The 21,142-nt window shown below is 39.4% G+C and overlaps 1 protein-coding gene across 1 annotated transcript in view; it reads right to left on the bottom strand.

The window, feature by feature from the left end:
- Positions 1–2,099: 2,099 nt before the first annotated feature.
- The window catches only part of ATP6AP1 (ATPase H+ transporting accessory protein 1), a 59,807-nt gene continuing 40,764 nt past the window's right edge, over positions 2,100–21,142 (bottom strand). Inside the window, exons 7-10 of the mRNA XM_076329879.1 lie at positions 15,048–15,289; positions 14,390–14,443; positions 7,611–7,848; positions 2,100–2,843 (exon numbers count right to left, since the gene is read on the bottom strand). Coding sequence (XP_076185994.1) covers positions 2,634–2,843; positions 7,611–7,848; positions 14,390–14,443; positions 15,048–15,289 — 744 coding nt within the window. The 3' untranslated portion in view covers positions 2,100–2,633. The remainder of the gene's footprint in view (positions 2,844–7,610; positions 7,849–14,389; positions 14,444–15,047; positions 15,290–21,142) is intronic.

Here is a 21,142-nt window from a genome sequence, read left to right as displayed (position 1 = left end):
TGGTCCTCTTCTAAGAGGGACTGTCCATTGTCCCCAGAGCCCAGTCCACCTGGGCCCCAAGACAGCTAGGGCTGTGGGTAGTTCCCTTCCTTTTCTGCTGTTTTTCCCAGCACAGACCTCACCAGGATAACCCTGCCACATGAAGGGCTACAACACGTGGCTTGAGCTTTCCATCACAGGGATGTCCCAGCTCACTACAGAAACAGAGTATATGCCCCTACAGGCTCTATTTGCCTGTATTCATGGTATCATTGTTGTGAGAGAAGGTAGAAGGAAAAAGCTTTTCTCCCCAAAAAATGCCTTCCCCTTCACCCTGGAATGTGTAATATCAAACACAGCAGACAGTTCAGTCTGGCCCTTTTCTGAGGGCCTCAGTTTTACTGCAAAGGCAAAAAGCTAATCCAACAAACATCTCTTTCAACATCTGTTCCAGCTTGGTCTCTTCTGAAAGAGGCTTATCTCTTCACCATGGTACAGCCTATATGAGACTCTGTTTCCTCCTCCTCTTCTCCAGAGTCCAGCCCAGGCAAGCAAGTGAGGATACAGGTATCCCCAGTGCCACAGTACAGTCAGGACACTGTGAGGTCTAGGAGAGTCCACAGGCTCAAGGGGAGGCTGAACAAATTCATGGACTATATCTAAACCTGGAGCTATTTAATACAAAGACACCACCTCTGAGGCTGAGGAAGTCCCTGAGCTTAAATGGTGGAGACTGGTGGAACATCTGCAGGAAGTACTACCATGTGCTTGCCATAGTCATACCTCATGCTGGAGATAGGATCCTGAGCTGGGTGGCCTTGTAAAGCTGTTCTTCGGTTCCTATATATCGTCACTGTTGAATGAAATCTGTTCCAAATTTTGTTGAATCTAGATAAAAGTCATAAGAAAGCTGTCTTCTACAAACCAAGCCCTTTGTAATAGCCTTCCTCTCTTCTAGCTATCAGTTACATGACTATTATGTCAATTTTCAATGTCACATTCATGTAACTTGCTTTGAAGGGGGAATTAATAAAACAAGTCCGGTTGTCTCTCTGGGCAACTCATTTTTGCAAAGAAAATGTGCCTTTCTAACACAGCGTTTTTGTGTAGATCAAATGCCAGCATTCTTTGAGGTTTTGAAAAACATTTGGGAAAGGTATTACAGCAGAGAAGTCACCTCTGCTAGTTACATGCCAGCTTTCTTATTGTTTTCCAGGTCAGGATTGAATGATTCAGGAGGAATAGCTTCAGACAGCATTTAATTTACCTCTTCGACTGCATAATAAAAAGTGACATCCAGGAATGATGGATAGAAACTATTGTTGGTCTAGTTAAATTGTTGATTCTAACTGTCTTTCCTCTGTATCATTGTCCTATGACATGGATCAAGATCAGAAAAGTTAGAATTTTTCTCATGTGACAAATGTAATTTTGTCAAAATGAAATCTTTTTGTTCTTTAACTACTAATAGAATATGCACAGTCATAACAAAACATTACAGAAGAGAGAATGAAAATGTTATTTTTACCATTTTTTTACCAATTTACCATTGCTCTTTTACTATTTCCTAGCTTTTCATAACATTTAGTAATTCACTCCATGGTCAGATTGCCCAATGAGAAGATGTAGAGTCTTTTATTAATTGCAGAAGAATCCAGGACACTGAATGTTTTCAGGCTCCTGGAATCACTGAGATGACCATAAACATGCTCAGACTTAATCAGTTCATTAGCACAGTATTTCTAATGATTTCATATAATTTTTTTTTTCCTCTTTTGTACAAACTTCATAACTACTCCAAAGATACCTGGAAAAGGAGGGGTGTTAAGAAAATTACCTTATCTCTGTTAAGATGCTGTCTGCACTGGCACATTGAATCATACTAGGTTATGAGCTTGAAAAGTTGCATTCATTGCCATGACACCAAATACAATTTTGTGATCAGTTTGGACAAGGACCTATCTTGCTTAGTAACTCCATCAGCTGTCCGTGGCTAAAACAAACACATGAGTTAGCGCTACTCAACATAATTCTCACAGGCATGAGCTGACATCAGAGGGAAGATAAGCCTTAATCCATCCATTCTCATTTGTTATACCACATCTGAACAAAGCGATGTATTTTGAAAAGATTTTTCAAGACCATTTATTTAGTGACTTATACCTTATTAGTTCTGTACATTTGTGGATGGTTTTCTCAACAGAAAAAATGACAGGACACAGTTCAGCCTTCTTATGATACATCAACATGCCATGCTTACTAAAGAGCCTTTAAAGAGACTAAGTAGTTTCAATATATAGTTGCTTGTTGAGTAAGTTATTTATTAATCCTTCTCATTTATCTCTGTTGTGATATCCTTTCTTTGCCAATAATAGTTAATCTTCTAATAGTCTTTCTAATAGCCAGGTAGAGTAATAACCTCTACAGCCTCACCGCAGACCCTTAGCACAGATAACTATTAACAAATGATGGTAATAACAAGTAGAATTATTATTGTTGCCAAGCATAAGGATCCTTTTCATACGTATGTTAAGTATTCCTTTCCGCTGCGGTATCTTTATAGGTTACACATATTATGAAGCAGAAAGGTAATAAAAATCGTAAATATCAGACCAGGAAAAGCCGTAGCAGCATTAAATCAATGCTGTTGATGGCTATTCTGTCTGAGGAACTGACAGAGCTGGACCTTTGGGATCATCAAATCTGCTGTTTGTTGTGAGCTGCATGATCACGTGGATTCCATAGGCCAGGATCCACAGTAAAACTATAGATGTCACCAAGCCCATCCAGATTCCAGGCGTGAAGAAGCTTGTACAGTCACTTGCATAGGAAAACTGGTTGTTTTCAACATTGAAGCCTTGAATCTGAGAATGAAGAAAGGTAGATAGATGAGTGCAATTAAATGTGGAGAGTAGGCCCTACTTGCAGGATATATGTGTTAATTACCACTCACACTCTGCCCATTAAAAAAGAGTGAGAACCAAATCCTTTGCATAACAATTTTCCAGGTCTCCTTTCCACCCAGGAAATTAAAGATGCAGAAGTCATTTGTTTGGCAAGAGGTAGGTTGTGTTTCCCACTTCATAAATTTGTGTTACTTTTAGAAGTAAAGTCCCAAAGGGGACGTGTGATCAGTATTACTCAATGACCACTTCAAAGGGGACGTGTGATCAGTATTACTCAATGACCACTTCAAAGGGGACGTGTGATCAGTATTGCCCAATGACCACTTCAGAACCAGGAAACTCAAAGCACCCAAAGGCATGAGAGTTAAGGCCCCCCAGATCATAAGATTTGTTGAAATACCCTGAGATTTTTAGCTAACAACTCCTTGACAAGCAGAACTCCTGAAACCTACTTTAAAATGCATCTAATGAAGATGACCTTTTTGGCTGTTCTAGTGAAAGTTCAAGGAGAAAACAGTTGTGAAACCTTTCTTCCCTCCTCCTTAGACATCAGAGACTCGAAACAGGAGAGAGGGCTTGCTTTACTGAGGTGTGGGATCTGTATTGTCTATTAACATATGAAACCCATATAAGCTTTTCCAGCAGTTAGAAAAATCTGTAATATCTCTCCTTTGACTGGATTCTTGAGGTCTGCACTGACTGAGTTCCTGTCATATTATTTTCCTCAGAAAAATCAACTAATGTGGGGATCTATTCTCTGCCTAGCCACCAATTTTGCAAAAAGCATCAACAAACTGAATGCCTTTGAGACCACTATCCTTCTAAAAATTTTGTTAAAACCAAAGGATTAGAAAACTATGAAGAAAGGGAATACAGTCCCCCCTCTACACTCATGCACATAATGACATAAGCACTGATTCCTTCAGAAGGAAGGGAATCAAACTGGTGGAAGAAAATGAAGGAAAGAATTAGTCTGATCTCTGTTTTTGAGTCTTAAATAATTTTATAAAGAAAAACGAAGACTGGGATTCTTATGTATTTACAGATTCTTTGAAATGGGTATGCAAGGAAAGCACCAAACATCATAAATCCACCAGTAAAGAAACAAGACCTTAAAACTGACTATTTTCTATAAAATATTATAGAATAAAATAAAAAAGTTTGTTTTATTTAAATCACTGCCCTCACCAGGCAATAAGCAAGGAAGCAGAAGATGATGGATTTCTACTTTTCTATCTTCCCACTCCATGATTACTCTATGCTTTATGATAAACTAAATGGAAAGCTTTGTGGTAATAAAAGAGTTGGTACTTCCTAGGAAAGGTGTTGGTACAAACATTGAAGAAATTAGTCTGTGGCTTGCATACCATGCTACACCAGTAAGCACGCTGGGTTTGAGTTCATTCATGGCTCAGGCACCTGAAGTTAATGTGTACGTAATATGTGTGTTAAGACCAAAATCTATACCTTCCAGAATGCTGATTAATAAAGCTATTATCATATGCAGAACTAAGGTTCTGTGGAGATGAAGACAATTTTAGCAATTCAAGCTTTTCTGGGCCTCTTAGAAGAATCTTTCCAAGTCAGATCATGGTAGCTAACTTGCAAATACTGCCTGCTTTCACTATAGGCAGTCAGACTTCTGATTAAAGCAGGATTAGCAAAAATAAGCTTTTGGGTTGCGTAACTGCTTGCACAGTTTGAGAGAATACAGTTGATTACCAAAGTCTTCACTTGTTAAGCCACTGCTTTGACAACAGATGAGAATGTGAATAGGAGTCATGAAATGTAGTCTGAAAGACTTATCTATAATAAAAACAGAAAGCAGGTGATGTTTTATGTCATTTATGTTCAAAAAAATGGATTGAAATTCTGGAAAACAATACACACTTGTTACCACCTTTACAAGAACTCTCTGAAGCACTTAACAGGTGTCTTTGGTTTAGAAAGGCTTTAGCACTTCTGATTTAGAGCCAGAAATACTGAATTTTATTATGTCAATCCTACTGGGTTTTTTCTGAAGCAGGATTATGCTTATTGAACCTTCGAGGTGAAAGCTTTAATTGTACATTCTTAAAATGCTATGTCTACTTTTAGGCGGGAGATGAAGTATATGTAGGGTTCTTTTATTGTTTTTCTGAAGCTTTATCATTTTTGTGGGGGTGTTAGATCCCAGGTGGGAGATTAAAATGTGACTCCTAGCAGCATTTCTACCTATACAAAAGTTAAAAATACTTACATGTGGTTCTCTAATTTTTATGAATGTAAAAGCCTTTTGGATACAGGCCTCTGTACTGTAGAAGTTTTAATTTCAGTGGTTGGACCAGCGTCATTTGTCTTGGTTATACTAGTCTGCATTTACTGTTAATTTTTAAAATATTTTTTTGAATGGAATTTTCTCATCATTTGACTTTTGACAAAGCCTCCAAGTAAAATCTGTTGTTTTCATAGCTCTTAAGTGTACACTGAACATCTAATTTTTGAACTTAGAAATATTTTAGCCACAAAGAATCCTAATATTCTTGATTTTAAAGTTTTTGGCAGTTTTTCTTAGGAACAAAGGGGCTTCTAAACCACTATGACACATACTAAAGAAAAGCGGTGCTTTTTGGTGGCAGCCTCCTCTTTAACTTCATAGACAATTCTGAGATCCTCAAAAGGATAAAAGGTATCATGGTAGAACAACCATTCCTGTGACAACAACAGGATCAACAAAAACTCCACCAAAACCAGAGCAGTTTTGGTACTGTGTACAGCTATTAGTGGTGACATCCTAGGCTATGGGCACGCCTAGACAGCATCCCACAGAGGTTCTTTAGGTGGTAGTGACTGAGCTAGCTCCAGAACTAAAGTAAAAGGCTGCATCAATTCATCCTTGCCTTGGAACAAGTTATGCAAGCCTTCACTGTGCAGGTGCCGTGTCCCTCTAATACAGTGATACTGTTTTCAGGATCCCACATTGCAAAGTGCAATTGTACCAGCTAGATTGGCATTGGATCCTGGTTTCTAATTCATTGCATAACATCGACATGAAAATCATGTTCAGCAACAAGATTTTGTGCTGGCTGCAACCACTTAGCACACCCCATGTGCCTTTTCCACCGTGTAACAGAGCTTGGGGGTTTCTAAATCTCATTCTAGAACAAAGACTGATATTGAGACCAATAAGATTTCACTCATATCAATGGAAGATATCTGGAAAGGTATTATCTAGTTCAGATAGAACTTAGAAACGAGCCCAGAATGGTGACTTTCTGTTTTCTCACACAACAGGAAAGATCAGAACAGGACTTTCCAGGTTGTGTTCCATGCGTAGGACTTGATCAGAGAAAAAAGCCTTTCCCAAGAGGAACTGGAAGTTCTGTTGTCTGAACAGTGGAAGCAGCTGCTGCTCCAAATCAATAAGGAAGGTGGGAAACCTACTATTTCTACTCTTGATCAAGACCCCAGTGAAAGGATGCCTACTAAGGATGAAGCAAGGCCTCTCTCTAAGCTTTGAGAAGGCAGCAGTATCAATGTAAATAGAACTTCAAGGAAAAGATATGTTGTAAGTGGACACTGTATTTTCATAGCCCGTGTACTTTCATAGCCTAGTGATGCCAAAGTCTGACTTCAAAGAGTGACTAGGCAAAGTACAGTTGTGTGGACTCAGATATTTTCAGGCCTTTCCATAAAAAATACCATCAGGAGGAACCTTCACAACATTGGTGTGTATTGCTATGTTGCTTCTCAAAAAACTGTGGGACTTGATCCTGGAATTTGTGGAAAATAAATCTCAGCATCAACGCTGTTCCTTTGAGATTTCCATTGTTTAAGCAGAAATGTCAAATCTGGACTCAGATTATTGAGATTTGGTTTGTTATTGAAATCATAAATACAATTATATCAGCATTTGTATCCAGTTATCATGGGATTAGCTCATCTTTGACAAATAAGAGCCCAGCTTGGAATTACTCCTATCATTTCCATGATCTCTTTAATCAAAGAGGTCCTTTAGTGCAATATTGTTTTAAGATATAAATGTTGATGTGCTTCTCCTAAGTCCAGATCAATGCTCAAAATAATGAAGATGCAATCATCTGCACCTCTCATATGTAGTCTGTACTACTGCACTAAATACACAGAAAATCTATGCCTCATTCAAAACAAAAAAGCCAACTGCTTTCATTCTGGGCCATGCGAGACCTAGTATTGCTCCTGATTGAAGTCCATGGCAAACCTTCCATTAAACCTAATTGCATCGGGTTTTGTTTCTGTCTGTAGGAGTACAGACAGTCTATGTCACTGAAAACAGTAACCACACTAAGCTGTACTTTCCTAGGTAAACAAAGTGCAAAGAAATCAAATAAAAACAAAGTAAACAGCATAAAGCCACCCACCTAAGAGGCCCATGTTTCCAATAGCAGCCCAATTCATTAAACAGGCATGGGGACTTAGTCATTCTTTGCCTGATTAAGCGCATTTGGTTTTATTGTTTTTTCGCTTCTGTGGACAACTTCATAGTCTTATGTTTTTCAAAGCTGTGCTTTCATGTTCTTATTGTTCAGCAACTGCCGTCTTTTTTACCCCTTTATTGAATAGCTCAGCTAGGGGGAACAGCTTTTCTTTTACATTTTCCCTCAGGCTGAAATGAAAGTAAGGGCATTATGAATGTGTGTCATTCAGCACCTACAATAGCAAGTAATAGTTCTTGGAATTATCTCTGAAATGGCAATGTGTACTCACTTGCAACCTGGAAATGAAAACATCCCAGTTTTTTGCCTCATTGTTGGATGGAATCAGCCTTGCAGGGTAGAGATTGCTTGTTCCCACCAGCTGACAATGAAATGAATACTCTGCAGGAGCAGAGATGGCAGAAACATTAAATTTAGCAAACTTTTCTCCATCTTGTACAATCTCAACTGCATCTAAACTGGACCAATTTCTAGCCGAGCCTCCATAGAACTTATTGGTCATTAAAAACCTAGAAAGACAACAGAGGGGGAAAAAAAGTCAAAATGATAGAAGGAAAAAGTTAATATTCATTTGATAAAGTACTGGTGGCAGCTAAAGGTTCACTATTGCTAGCTGCAAACATCACAGCTGGTATCTTAGCTTGGCCTTCCATGTCATTAGGATTGCTCATAACTGAAGAGACTCTGTGAATATGTTTTTACTACTTTTTAGAGTTTCATCTCACAAGCATAGCTTTTCATAGCTGTGGCAGGCAAGGAGCAAATGCAATTTCATTCTTCAAGAGCCTCTGCCAGTGCAGTATTTCATCAGTTAGTTACCAACAGTATATAATCAGTGGAGTAGAACCTGAGAGACTGTCAGTAGGCCTGCAATGGCTCTCAATAAACATTTTATGGGATTTTTTGAAAATTGCTTTTATGATAGGTACAGGCATGATAACCATTCTGATTTATCATTGCAATTTGTCCTTGGCTCAGATGCCTAAATGGCAATTTCCTTTGCAAATGTCTGAATTTGCAGTAGAAGACAGAGTTTTCTCTCACTAGAAGGTGAGGAGGGGTCGTCAGCCCTAGTTTCCCAATTTGTAGTGGGTTAGGCACAGATAAATATTTTCTCATTTTGAAAAGGTCTGTGTATGTGCGGTATTGCAGCAGTTTCCAGTAGTTTATAATCATGGGATTTATATATATGTTACTACCACTGCAGTCTGAACACCTCCCAAATGTTCTGAAACAGAAATGATTGAGAACATCCAGAAGTACATCCTGATCCTTTACAGATCAGGACTATATCCTAGTCTTTATCACTTTTTACCCAGGTACTTTTAGGTATTCAAGTTACCTCATAAGGAAATGATAAACTTTTCTTCTTATTGTATGTTGCTTAATACTTTAACCCTACTTGGTCTATGTATGTACTGCTCTATATAGTTTGCTGAAGATTTTTTTTGCTTATTGATAACCACAAAGAATTTAGAAGAGGAACCTTTTTAGCAGTAAGTGAGACTTGCTACAAAATGAAATATTCTAATATGTCTATCCACAATGGGTAACACTCTATGTGGATTTTAAAATTTGGGGTGATACTTAGATGCAATTATGAGACGTTTGAAAAATAAGCAGTTGTCTATAAATGTGGCACAACATAGAATATCTTACGTTCTGTAGGGTATATGTATATATATACAGAATATTCTCTGTTGTGGAATATTGCTTGTTTGTTCAAATCAGTTGCTTTCAGTAGCATGTCATCCACACAACATAGAATCTGAACTCAACACAAACAATGCTCCTTAGGAGTAACACACAAAATTTGTGTGTTAGCTTAGGTTACTACAGTAACTGAGCCTTTTTTTTTTTTTATAATTTGTGGCTTTTGATTCATGTAACTTCATAACCTTCAAGAGTTTCAAAATGCTCAGAAGGAATCCTAGAAGTCAAAGTGTCATTCAGGTGAGAAAAGGATGTTTTGTTTTATGGCATTCCTTACATTTTGAGCCTAAACAGCTCTTTCCATACAACATTCAGCTGCAAGCATCAGTGAAAAAGAAAAAAAACATTTGAATTTCATCTAGTACACATTCACAAATATTTATGGAAAATATTCTATTGCTATAGTGGTAAAGTTAGTTACAAAACTAAAACATATATTAGCCTAGATATTAATTGCCAGAAGAAAGGAATCTTTTCCTGATGTACAGCACAATTTGAACAGAATTTCCATGGTGTCTCAGTAGCACTGCTATAGGCACTAGCTGAAGGCCAGTTATAAGCACAGAGAAGTTTACTTAAACATTTGTGCCAACCACAGGTGCTGGGTGTGCTCTGTACTTTTGCTGAGAAGATAATAAAAGTGGTAAACAAGGAAATTCTTTGGAGACTTACCATATGAACAAACAAGTTTTATAAGGCTATGTATGTGAGTACAGTCTAAAGTGACCTCCAAGAGAATGCTGTCTCTTCACATTGCACCAAAGACTAAAATTTTATGTTTATGAGAATATTTATGAGAATTAAGATTCTAATTAGTGAACTAGTTGACCATGGTTAATGTAGTAATACAGCTTTTATCCTTAGCAGTTTTCCAAACAACTGATAGTGAATAGCCTCCAACAAGCACGCACTTAACTGATAAAACTGTAATTCATTAAATTACAAAAAAAGACATACAAAAACCAAAAATCAATAGAGTTACTTCATTTAGTTTAATATTTTCTCAGATGAGTAGGTAGCAAATAGAATGAGCACAATCTAGCAAATGAATGACAAGGGGGAGGAGAGATATAACAAAGATTTTATCTGCAGAACTGAAAGTACCTTGGCTTTTATAGGAAATGCTGTGTTCATATTAAACATTAGAGCCCATACAGGAAGCAAACTTTGACACAGACATTATGTACTTTACATATTGTGGCACAAAAAATTCCTGGTCATAGGCCAGACTCCCTTTGTGCCAGATAACCATATGAACTCTAAATGCCACCACCTGTTACCAATCACCATCTCATGTGGGTATTCATTACAAGGAGAGATATTTCTGAAAAGAAAGCTAGCTGGAATTATTACTGTTTCAAAGATTCAAAGAGAAACACAACTGTTAGGTAAAAGACTTTAAAACATTGTTCTTGGGTCAATTCTATTCTATACATGCTATGAGCAACAACAACAGTCAAGTACTTAATGTAAGTGGGGAAAATACTAATGCTCTGCACTTCCATCCACTTTGACACCTTTTCCCAGAGAAGATGACTGACAGGTGCTTGAACAGCTGGATGTCATCAGCTGCTGAGAGAGCTGAGATGATGCTTCTTCCAGCAAAAACTACTGCCCACTGCTCCTACCCCTGCTGCAGCAGTAGTTCACTTTTCTAAAACTAGCACAACCAGAAACACTCTACAACCACTCCCTAGCAGCTCACCTCTCAGTGGCAAGTGCAGGAGGATGAATGGGACTGCTGCTCTTGCTAGAGGGAGAGAGAGAGAGGGAGATGGCAGCTGTTTTCATAGGATGAAGTAGCTATTGCAGCTGCTAGTAGGAGGTGGGATATGACTAGCTGCTCAGCACGAGGTGGTAGACTAGTGGTGGTAAGGGCAGGCTCTGGATCCAGCTCATGCTGCTGAAGTTAGAGCCTCTTTTAATGACGAATAAATTGAGCTATTTGAATGTGATCCTCTCTAGTGTCACTTTCTGTCTTCAAGGGGTGCTCTCCTACACCTAAGTAAATGGCCTTTACAGGGGAAAAAAATGCAGTCATGGCTCTAAGCTCTGTTCCTTCCCACCTCTTTGCCTTGCTTGTGTCCTGTTTATTGAGGCAGACTGTAATCTTACCAAGGAGTCATCTTGAACAAGAAATGTAATCAAAGTGAACCAGAAGGGGAAAACAGAGGTTGTAATGTATATCTCTGTGTGTTTTAGAAGCTCTTGACAATAGACATGCTGAGATAAACAAGGTGAATAAAGTGTTCCTGAATCATGAAAAGATCAATGGATTGTTCTGGTTTCGTTGAGTATATCTTATTATTTGCCATGCAATATTGTATTATGGTGGCTAATAGAGGCCTAAAATGACAAAATTGTCTCTTAAATCAAAAGATAATCTAACAGAAAACAGCACAAACAATCAGGTGTATCTTTAGCAGGAAGTTTTCTTTATAAAGGCTTCTGAGGTGTTGTGGGCTGATGCCAGCCAGCAGCCAAGCACCCATATAGCTGCTTGCTCACTTCCCGTCCCCAGCAGGACAGGGGGGGAGAATAGAAAGAGTGAAAATGAGGAAACTTGTGGGTCGAGATAAAGACAGCTTAATAAGTAAAGGAAAGAGGAAAAAAGGCGATACAGAAGCAATCACTCTCTACCTCCCACAAGCAGGCCAATGCACAGTGAATGCCCAAGCAATGATCACCCTGGAAGCCACCCCCCACCTTCTTCCTCTATTCCATTTTTTATTGCTAAGCTCCTGTGCCACATAAAAAATAATCAATTTAGGCACTTTCGTGTCTAAATGCCCTGAGAGGCTATTAAAAACCTGGATCACACCTAGCCAAATGGAAGAAATAAAATTCTCCTGCAAAACACAGCCAGCCTATGCTACTTTAATTACTCGCTGGGCATGACAGCAGTCAGGACTTCACCTACTTTCTTTTCAAGTCCTCACCTATTGTGGAGCCTGAGTTTCTTATCCCAGCTTCAAGGGCTCTTTATGCATTTTGGTATTTAGTTATAATGTATTCAAGTAAAAGCACAGGTCAAGAGAAACTTTGTGAGTATTTCTGCCTTTACTACAACAGGCTCAAAGGATGTAAAAAAGTATTCCAGAATAAGAGAGAAAACATGAACCATTCACCTTTTGTACTGATGTTCTCCTTTAATTTACAGTCAGTCTGTCTGCAGAGTTGCTTCAGATTTCTTCTCTTCAGATGCACCTCAGATTCATGACCACATTAAAGTTTTCTCCCAATAATTAATTAAAATTATAAGATTTTAACAAACAGATGACTAAACATAAATCTGAATAATCCTCATTAAGTCCATATGTGTGCACTAACATCACACTTCATCTTCTTATGCCTGCTGCAGCAATCAAAATCTAAGATAAATGTTTCAACTGCCAAAGTATTTTGTTTCTATAGTAGCATCCTAAGGTTTGCAATTTGCTGTTGTACAGTTGAGTAAAACCTGTTGACTACTTTAAAGAAAACAACCCCTCTAAGATCTACCAATTAACTTAGTAGCTAGTTTTGCAGCACAGTGTCATGCTCCATAAGGTTTTCAAGTGCTTTATGATTCATATCATTTTCTTGGAACTGTAATTTTACTAGAAAGCATGGTATTATGCTGAGGATGGTCACATTCAGGACAAACGTAGAAAGCAACCATATTCATTCATACAGAAAGAGATTACAGGAGAGCAGCTAAGACCTGCACTAGTATGAGCAAAGACGCAGAATAAGAATCCAGGGCACTGTTTTGGTGGGTCTGTCTGTACAAGAGCGGGACAGAAGCAGCAGACAGTAGACAGAGAAGCACCAGGGCAGCACCAGAGAAAGTGATATTTTGTGACTTGGAGTAAAAGTAAAGACACAACTTTGGCAGAGTCTTGGTTTGAGAACAGTATTTTTGGAATGGGATCCAAGGAAAATGTTTCCTTAATTCCCTGTGGTGTTCAGGGAAATGCATGCCCTTTTGATAATTTACAGTGTTGAAACCAAGAAATGTTTGACTCTGTCACCAAGGAGAAGTCTCAAGGATCCTATACACAGCTAACGACAATAGTCAAAAAAGTAAAAATACTATACTAACAGCAATCTTATCTGTACATTATGTTCTTTCACAAAGCTCTAGATGCTTGGGGGGGAGGGGAGATGTTAAATTTCAAAACATGTTTGGTTTTTTGCCACCTATCATGGTTTCTGATGATGACAGCAAGTGTCTCTATGCACTCCAAATACAACTCCAAACACATCATTGACTCTCTTCAACACAAGTCCTTCTGGGGGTCCTGTTACCTAAATGTAGAATGTCCTTCTATCTCAGTGTAAATAATGGTATTTATTCATTTGTGCTTATCATCTTGGTGCCATGTGCCTCTTTTACTCTTCTACCAAAATGTTGTTCAAGCTCTGATTGTCTTCTACATTATTACTTTAAACTTCCTCTCTTTGGTTTCCTTGGATTTCAATTTCCCTTATTCAAGATGTCAAAAGCATTTTAGATGGCAAAAGTCATTTGTCCTTCTGCTGCCCAAGCAAACATCCAGCTCATCCTCTGATACATGCAAATTTAATTCAGTCCAAGTCCTTCCCAAATAAATTTAATCAATTAACTGAGGTACCTAGATGAAAAAAGCAGGCCACATTATCTTCACCAGAGCTTAAGAAAATAATTTTAACTGCTGTTCCTGCTGCTGAGGAAAGAACTGAGGTTTGTGGACCAGCAGCTGTATGGCAGCCCTCATCAGTAGCAGATGCTTTCCCCGTCCCTAGAATCCACTAGTGACAGCAATATCTGCAAGTTCTCCCTTTGACTTTTCATCCCAAGTCTTCCTGTTCCCTAACTTTTCTTCCCTCTTCTCATGGTAGGAGAAATGAGGTCTTGTCACCATCCATGGAGCAGAAAAATTACAAGTTTTTGCACACCTCATTAGCCACAAGCGAGCTCTGACAGAGTACACTGGTAATCCACATTAGGACTAAATACAACCCTGGCCGTGCAAGTAGACTTCAGCCCCTAGAATTGTTCACAAAACACAGTTAGATTTCCCTGAGACAGGATCGTGGTCTAATCCTATTAGCAAAACAGGGTGTTGCATATACCAGTACCTTACAGTACGGTTGTTTGCCTACACCACTTTTTCAGAACTTTACCTGAGCATATTAATATATTGTCTATATAAAGACTGTATTATTGTTCTCCTGCAGAGTATCTCCTTAGAACAGAAAGCAAATTGTAATTTCAAAAACATATTCACTTAACTCCTCCTCTGTTTTTGCTCCTAATTTACAAACAGGCTTTGTACATCACAAAGATCTATTTAAGAATAAATCATAAGTTACCTTATCTCTAGGCTGCTGATTCCATTCACTGGCTTTGTGTATTTTAATGACAGTCTAAGAATAAGAAACAGATTTTTAATGTTAGAGTAGTCAGCTTTAATTAGATCATTGTGACATTTCAATCGGAGGGAATATTCTAAATCAATAGGCAATTACAAAAGTCATGTAGCAAAGGTTCAGTACACAGAAAAATATGACAAAATATTTCTAGAGGTTTTTTTACCCAAGAGCAGGTGCTTAAAAGTAAAGGAAAACAGAGATCATGTTTCATTAATGTACTTCCAGCTGAATTACTACCTAGTAACAGGCAATACTCCCCTTCAAGGGAATTTTACAACGAAATGATGGTCTCATTAATGCCAGTGGAGATTTCTGTGATTTTGAGATCGTGCACAGAGAAACCTGTTTGGACCAAATATAAACAAACAAGGAAGTAAGGAATGTAAGAGGAAAAAAATTGTGAAAATAAGAGGCTGCATCTGAAAAATCTTTGTGGTGTTGACTCAATATTTTCTTCTAAGAATATCCAATTTAGTATTTTTTATTTTGGATGCTTTAGAAGAAGAAAATTAAATTAGTATTAACTTGACATTGCACTATTTCTGATTAGCTTTCAGAATCACATGTATTATGATATGAAATTTCTTGTGCTACTCACGTTGTGTTGATGTCTGAGCATTCAGAGGAAGAAATATCCACATTCTGCGTTACAAATGTTGCATTTGTCAAATCTATAAAAACTGAACTGTTGGCTTTGAGGCTGAAATTACTAGCATAAAAAAGGATGCATATATCATTTCCAGTGGTCACATTCAGAGGAGGATATGATAAACTGTCTTCTTCCTCCGTGGCCATTAATTGTCGTCTTAATTCCCCCACCACATCAGTTCTTCTAGGAATCTGGAATAACAGCACATTAACAATTCATCTCCTTTGTAACAGATAATATCAACTGAACACAGACCTTCACCATTCTGTACCATGAGCACCCATCCTTCTTAAATCCTCAATCAGCCTCAATATTTATTATTGTCTGTCTACTTAATTGGCAGTATGGAGGCCAATGGGGTGGTGTTAACCTAGGTTCCCATGGTCAGGTGTCCACAAGTGAAAACAAGCACCACTGATATTAGGCAAATGAACGTAAAACCATGTTGTTAATGCTACCTTAAGATAGTAGTATGCATTAGTGCTAACAGGTAAAAGAATTTGGTTTTTTTTACAGAATAATATACTGAAAGAAATTAACTTTTTTCCCGCAATAAAATCACAAGAAAACTTCAACTTGCCAGTTCAGTGACCACCCCCCTTAGTAACAATAACAGGTTTTACACTCTTCATTTTAACAGACATGAAAGCAGGCTGCTTAACTACAACAACGTTATATTTAGACTCTTATGATGGCTTCTGGAAAAAGAAGATCTATGCTCATTTAGCTGATGTGGTGAACTCCTACAAGAGACTTCACTGCATATATACATTTGCTTTTAGGAGGTTTCCAGGAATTCTCTTTAATAGGTAATGCATTTTTACAAATGTGCCCAGGGCATCCTTGGTAAAACAGCCCCATTGATATCAATGGTAAAAGCTAGCTGACCTTATCAGATGATAACTTAACACTGTTGTTCATATCTTAATCTTCACTTCTTACTCTGTTCATATCTGGGCTATTCCATCTATTTTTAAGACCCATGTCAGCTTTCCAACTTTGTATTCTACAAGTAGCCTCTTCCCTTGGATAGCTTTGGTATACAAGAAATGAGAGGCATCACAGGGGTTATCAGAACTATAATTATGTGGAGCTATTGCCTGGAACCACTTTTAACGGGTTTAAAGACAGGCAAGGACCATTTTCCAGTCTGGAACAGAGGCTATAATATCGCTTTATAACCTGCCTGTGGAGAAGAGCCCCAGAAGATTTTGTCACCTTAACAGCTGCTCTCTAAACGCTATGGTCCATCTGTTATTTACAACGCATCTTTACAGATACCTCATTCTATGAACAAAGCAGAATGGGCTGAGTTAAAAACCTTTGACTAAATGCTCAAATGAAGATTGCAATCTTCCTCTCCCATACATGCATACTTTATGAATTTCTTTTTAATTCAGAATAGTGCCTTTTCAAATACATCAGAACATGTATTATTTTAAATGAATACCATTTTCTTTAAAAGAAGAGTGTACAACAAAAGAAAATATTCAACTTTTGATATAAAACTTTTAATCTTCCCTTAGGCCCTGCTGAAATGTAATCATTTTATTTCAAACTGAGAGGAAGAGCTGAAGTCTAAATTATATCCTGCCTAACAACTGACTTCACTATGTGGGCCCCGCATATCATCTAAAGAGGGCTTTAAAAACCACCTGCTAATAGCTGAAAACAAGGTTACATTAGAGACTGTGATTGGGCTAACTTGGGGGATTAAGTTTAAGTATCTTAAAATAAAAAGAAAGCTATTAGAATATAATCATGAGACTACAGCTTTATTTCTATTGCTCTGCTGCCAGTACTTTGTCATGAGTCTCTCACATAAAGGCTCCCTTTCGTCTCTGAAAAAGCACACGAACCGAAAGAGCGTTTGCCTGTAAAGAAGAGATGTCAGGGACTAAGAAATCCTCTAGTTTCTCATGATTAAACCTGTTTTAACAAATTTACCTATACTGAAGAAGGGAGGCAATACAACTTGCCAAACTCATTTCTAAAAGTGGGCTTTGTTTTGGTCATATTTGTAGCTGAAAATACAGGCAGTCATGGACTGTGCAGCCCAGCGAGTCCTTACTTGCACAGCTACAGGCAGGTAAGGACAACTACACCAAATGGGAGCCTGACAGTATCAGTTGTCTGGAGAAAAGTCCCCCAAACAATTACCGGCCTGTATATTCATCCCTTCAGCCTGAAGGCATGAATGCCTAACTTACAGGCATTTCTATAAGTTACCTGTGGGTGAGGTAATTTAGCACATTCGAAATCAGAAAGCATTACCTCACAGAGATTCAAGAAAATTTAATCCTGAGTCTGGAGGGAGGCTCTCTGAAACAACCCAACCTGGGACCCACTGGAGACCTGAAGACAGCAGTCTCTCCTTCCAGCTGACCTGCAGTGGGAAGCTGAGAGCTCCCCCAGTACATCCCTGCCTCTCTGTTTCAGGCACATTTTCTTATTCTTTTGTTGCTGCACAAACATGAGCTTACTGAATTAAAATCATTCTCCCCATGCCATATATTTCATGCTAAACTATAAATGACAAGATACTTCCTTGAGAAATGGATTATATTTACACTGAATTCTTGTAAATCAAATTAGATTATTTAAGAACAATCCGTAGTGGCAGTGTTGTCAATCATTAAACCATATTTTATTCTGTTGTTTAGTGCTCCCTTTGCCTTTACCTAATCTGAACCATGGGATGTCTGAGTCACCATCTTGTTCCTCTGGATTTATCAATGACATTTTTGATCTTAGATATCCAGTGAACAATCACAAGACCTGATTAAATAAGATACAGAAAAGAAAGGGTGCCATTTACATTAGCCTAGAACAGAATTGAACACTGTAATTACTAACTGAACCTGCAATAGAAGTAGCCTGGACAAAATTCTTCCCTTTGATGTTTTGCAAGCCTCCTAATTCAGAATCATCTCTCTTGGAAAGGAGAAAGACAGCTGATCTAGCAATATTTTGATGCACCAACATACTGATCTTTTTCAAAGCAAACAGACCTTACATCCAAAATTATTCATTTGTTTTGTTGTTGTTGCCGGGGCTTTGTTGGTTGTTCCAAAATAGAATGGCTAGAGACAAGAAAAAAGATTTGGGGCCATTTTATATATTTGAAATGACAAACAAATATAAATTGAATGCTTGCAAACACATACGAGAAAAATACAAAATACTGGGAAAATCAAATTTTCATTGGCTGAAATGATGAATGGTAATGAACCATAGAAACAGGCTACATTTCACACTAGTTTCAACGTGGGATTTTTGGATATCAGTTCAACAGATGGTTATGCCTTCTTTTTCAATCTTGTACTTCTTGACTTTTTTATTGCTATGTTTAGGTGTGCACATCAAGAATAAGAAAACTGTCCTGGTGGTGCTTGTTGCTCCTTTTAATTTCTAACAGTATGGATCTATGACCACATCCTCTCTGTGGAGTTGTTGCTCTTATTGTAACAGATAGCGGAAGGGGAAGGTCTTTCTCCGTGTTTTCCTCCACGTTTTCTAACCGATGTAGCATCACGGCCTCCCTACAGACAGCATGACTACCACCCCTGCTAATACATCAGTTTTTCTGAAAGATACTGTACCACAAATCTGTGATGCAGGCAATGGCTGTTTGTATCTCACTGCTAAAGGTTAAAAATTTGAAAGGCAAGCATTAGGATTTGGTATAACCACAACATAATCCCCATTTTTAAAAAGGGAAAAAAGGAAGAGCCGGGGAACTACAGGACAGTCAGTCTCACCTCTGTGCCTGGGAAGATCATGGAACAGATCCTCCTGGAAGCTATGCAAAGGCACATGGAGGACAGGGAGGTGTTTCAAGACAGCCAGCATGGCTTCACCAAGGGCAAGGCCTGCCTGACTAACCTAGTGGCCTTCTATGATGGAGTGACTACATCAGTGGACACAGGAAGGGCTACAGATGTCATCTATCTGGACTTCTGTAAGGCCTTTGACACAGTCCCCCACAACATCCTTCTCTCTAAACTGGAGAGGTATGGATTTGATGGGTGGACTGTCTGGTGAGTGAGGAATTGGTTAGATGGTCGCATCCAGAGGGTAGTGGTCAATCAGTCAATGTCCAGATGGAGACTGGTGACGAGTGGCATCCCGCAGGGGTCCGTATTGGGACCGGTACTGTTTAATATCTTCATCAATGACATGGACAGTGGGATCGAGTGCACCCTCAGCAAGTTTGCAGATGACACCAAGCTGAGTGGTGCGGTCGACACACCAGAGGGATGGGATGCCATCCAGAGGGACCTGGACAAGCTGGAGAAGTGGGCCCGTGTGAACCTCATGAGGTTCAACAAGGCCAAGTGCAAGGTCCTGCACATGGGTCAGGGCAACCCCCGGTATCAATACAGGCTGGGGGATGAAGGGATTGAGAGCAGCCCTGCCGAGAAGGACTTGGGGGTACTGGTGGATGAAGAGCTGGACATGAGCCAGCAACATGCGCTCGCAGCCCAGAAGGCCAATCGTATCCTGGGCTGCATCACAAGAAGCGTGGCCAGCAGGTCGAGGGAGGTGATTCTGCCCCTCCACTCTGCTCTGGTGAGACCCCACCTGGAGTCCTGCCTCCAGCTCTGGAGCCCTCAGTGTAAGAAAGACATGGACCTGTTGGAGTGGGTCCAGAGGAGGGCCACGAAAATGGTCAGGGGGATGGAACACCTCTCCTCTGAAGAAAGGCTGAGAGAGTTGGGGTTGTTCAGCCTAGAGAAGAGAAGGCTTCGGGGACACCTTATTGCAGCCTATCAGTACTTAAAGGGGGCTTATAAAAAAGAAGGCAGCAAACTTTTTAGCAGGGCCTGTTGTGACAGGACAAGGGGGAATGGCTTTAAACTAAAGGGGGGTACATTTAGACTAGATATAAGGAAGAAATTTTTTACGCTGAGGGTGGTGAAACACTGGCACAGGTTGCCCCGAGAGGTGGTGGATGCCCCATTCCTGGAAACATTCAAGGTCAGGTTGGACGGGGCTCTGAGCAACCTGATCTAGTTGAAGATGTCCCTGCCCACGGCGGGGGGGTTGGACTAGATGACCTTTAAAGGTCCCTTCCAACCCAAACCTATGATTCTATGATTCTATGTTCTTTGCAGTGTCAAGTTTATAAAATCACATGTATAGCAAGCAGAAAGGATGTATTTGATTACACTTATTTCATTCATCCGTCAGTGCAAGACTGTAGCATAACAGTGCTTTGAGCTGTCAAAATCTAGAACATTAAGCAAAGACTTACCAATTATCCCTATTTTTGAGAATTTGAACTGTTTACATTTTTATGATTTCTAATGTTTTGTGGATTTTGTTTTTTTCTTCCCCTCTAGGCTATCTTAAAATATAATTTCAATTTTGGCCCTAGATTTGGTGAATCTTGCATTCCTGAAGCAGTCTCCCTCTGTTTTATTGAGGAGACTGCATGCATCCTGGATTCATCCTCTGATACACCAGAGGGTCATGCTGCCATCCAGAGGGACCTCCACAGGCTGAAGAAATGGGCTGACAGGGACCTCATGAAGTTCAACAAGTGGAAGTGCAAAGTCCTGCCCCTGGGGAGAAACAACCCCAGGCACCAGTACACGCTGGGGGCCAACTGGCTGGAAAGCAGCTTTGCAGAAAAGGACCTGAGGATCCTGGTGGACACAAAATTGAACAGGAGCCAGCAATGTGGCAAAGGAGGCTAATGGTATCCTGGGCTGCATTAGACAAAGTATTGCCAGCAGGCTGAAGGTGGGTGATCCTTCCCCTCCACTCAGCACTGGTGAGGCCACACCTGGAGTGCTGGGTCCAGTGCTGGGCTCCTCAGTACAAGAAAGATGTGGACATAGTGGAGAGAGTCCAACAAAGGGCCACAAGGATGAGGAAGAGTCTGGAGCATCTCTCCTATGTGGAAAGGCTGAGAGCGCTGGGACTGTTTAGCCTGGAGAAGAGAAGGCTCAAGAGGGGAATCTCATGAATGTGTATAATTACCAGAATTGGTAACAGAATAAGGGAGGGAGACTGTAAAGAAGATAGAGCCAGGCTCT

The sequence above is a fragment of the Aptenodytes patagonicus genome, chromosome 1, assembly GCF_965638725.1.
Source record: "Aptenodytes patagonicus chromosome 1, bAptPat1.pri.cur, whole genome shotgun sequence".
NCBI classification, from domain to species: Eukaryota; Metazoa; Chordata; class Aves; order Sphenisciformes; family Spheniscidae; genus Aptenodytes; species Aptenodytes patagonicus.
This window is presented reverse-complemented; position numbering and strand designations above follow the sequence as displayed.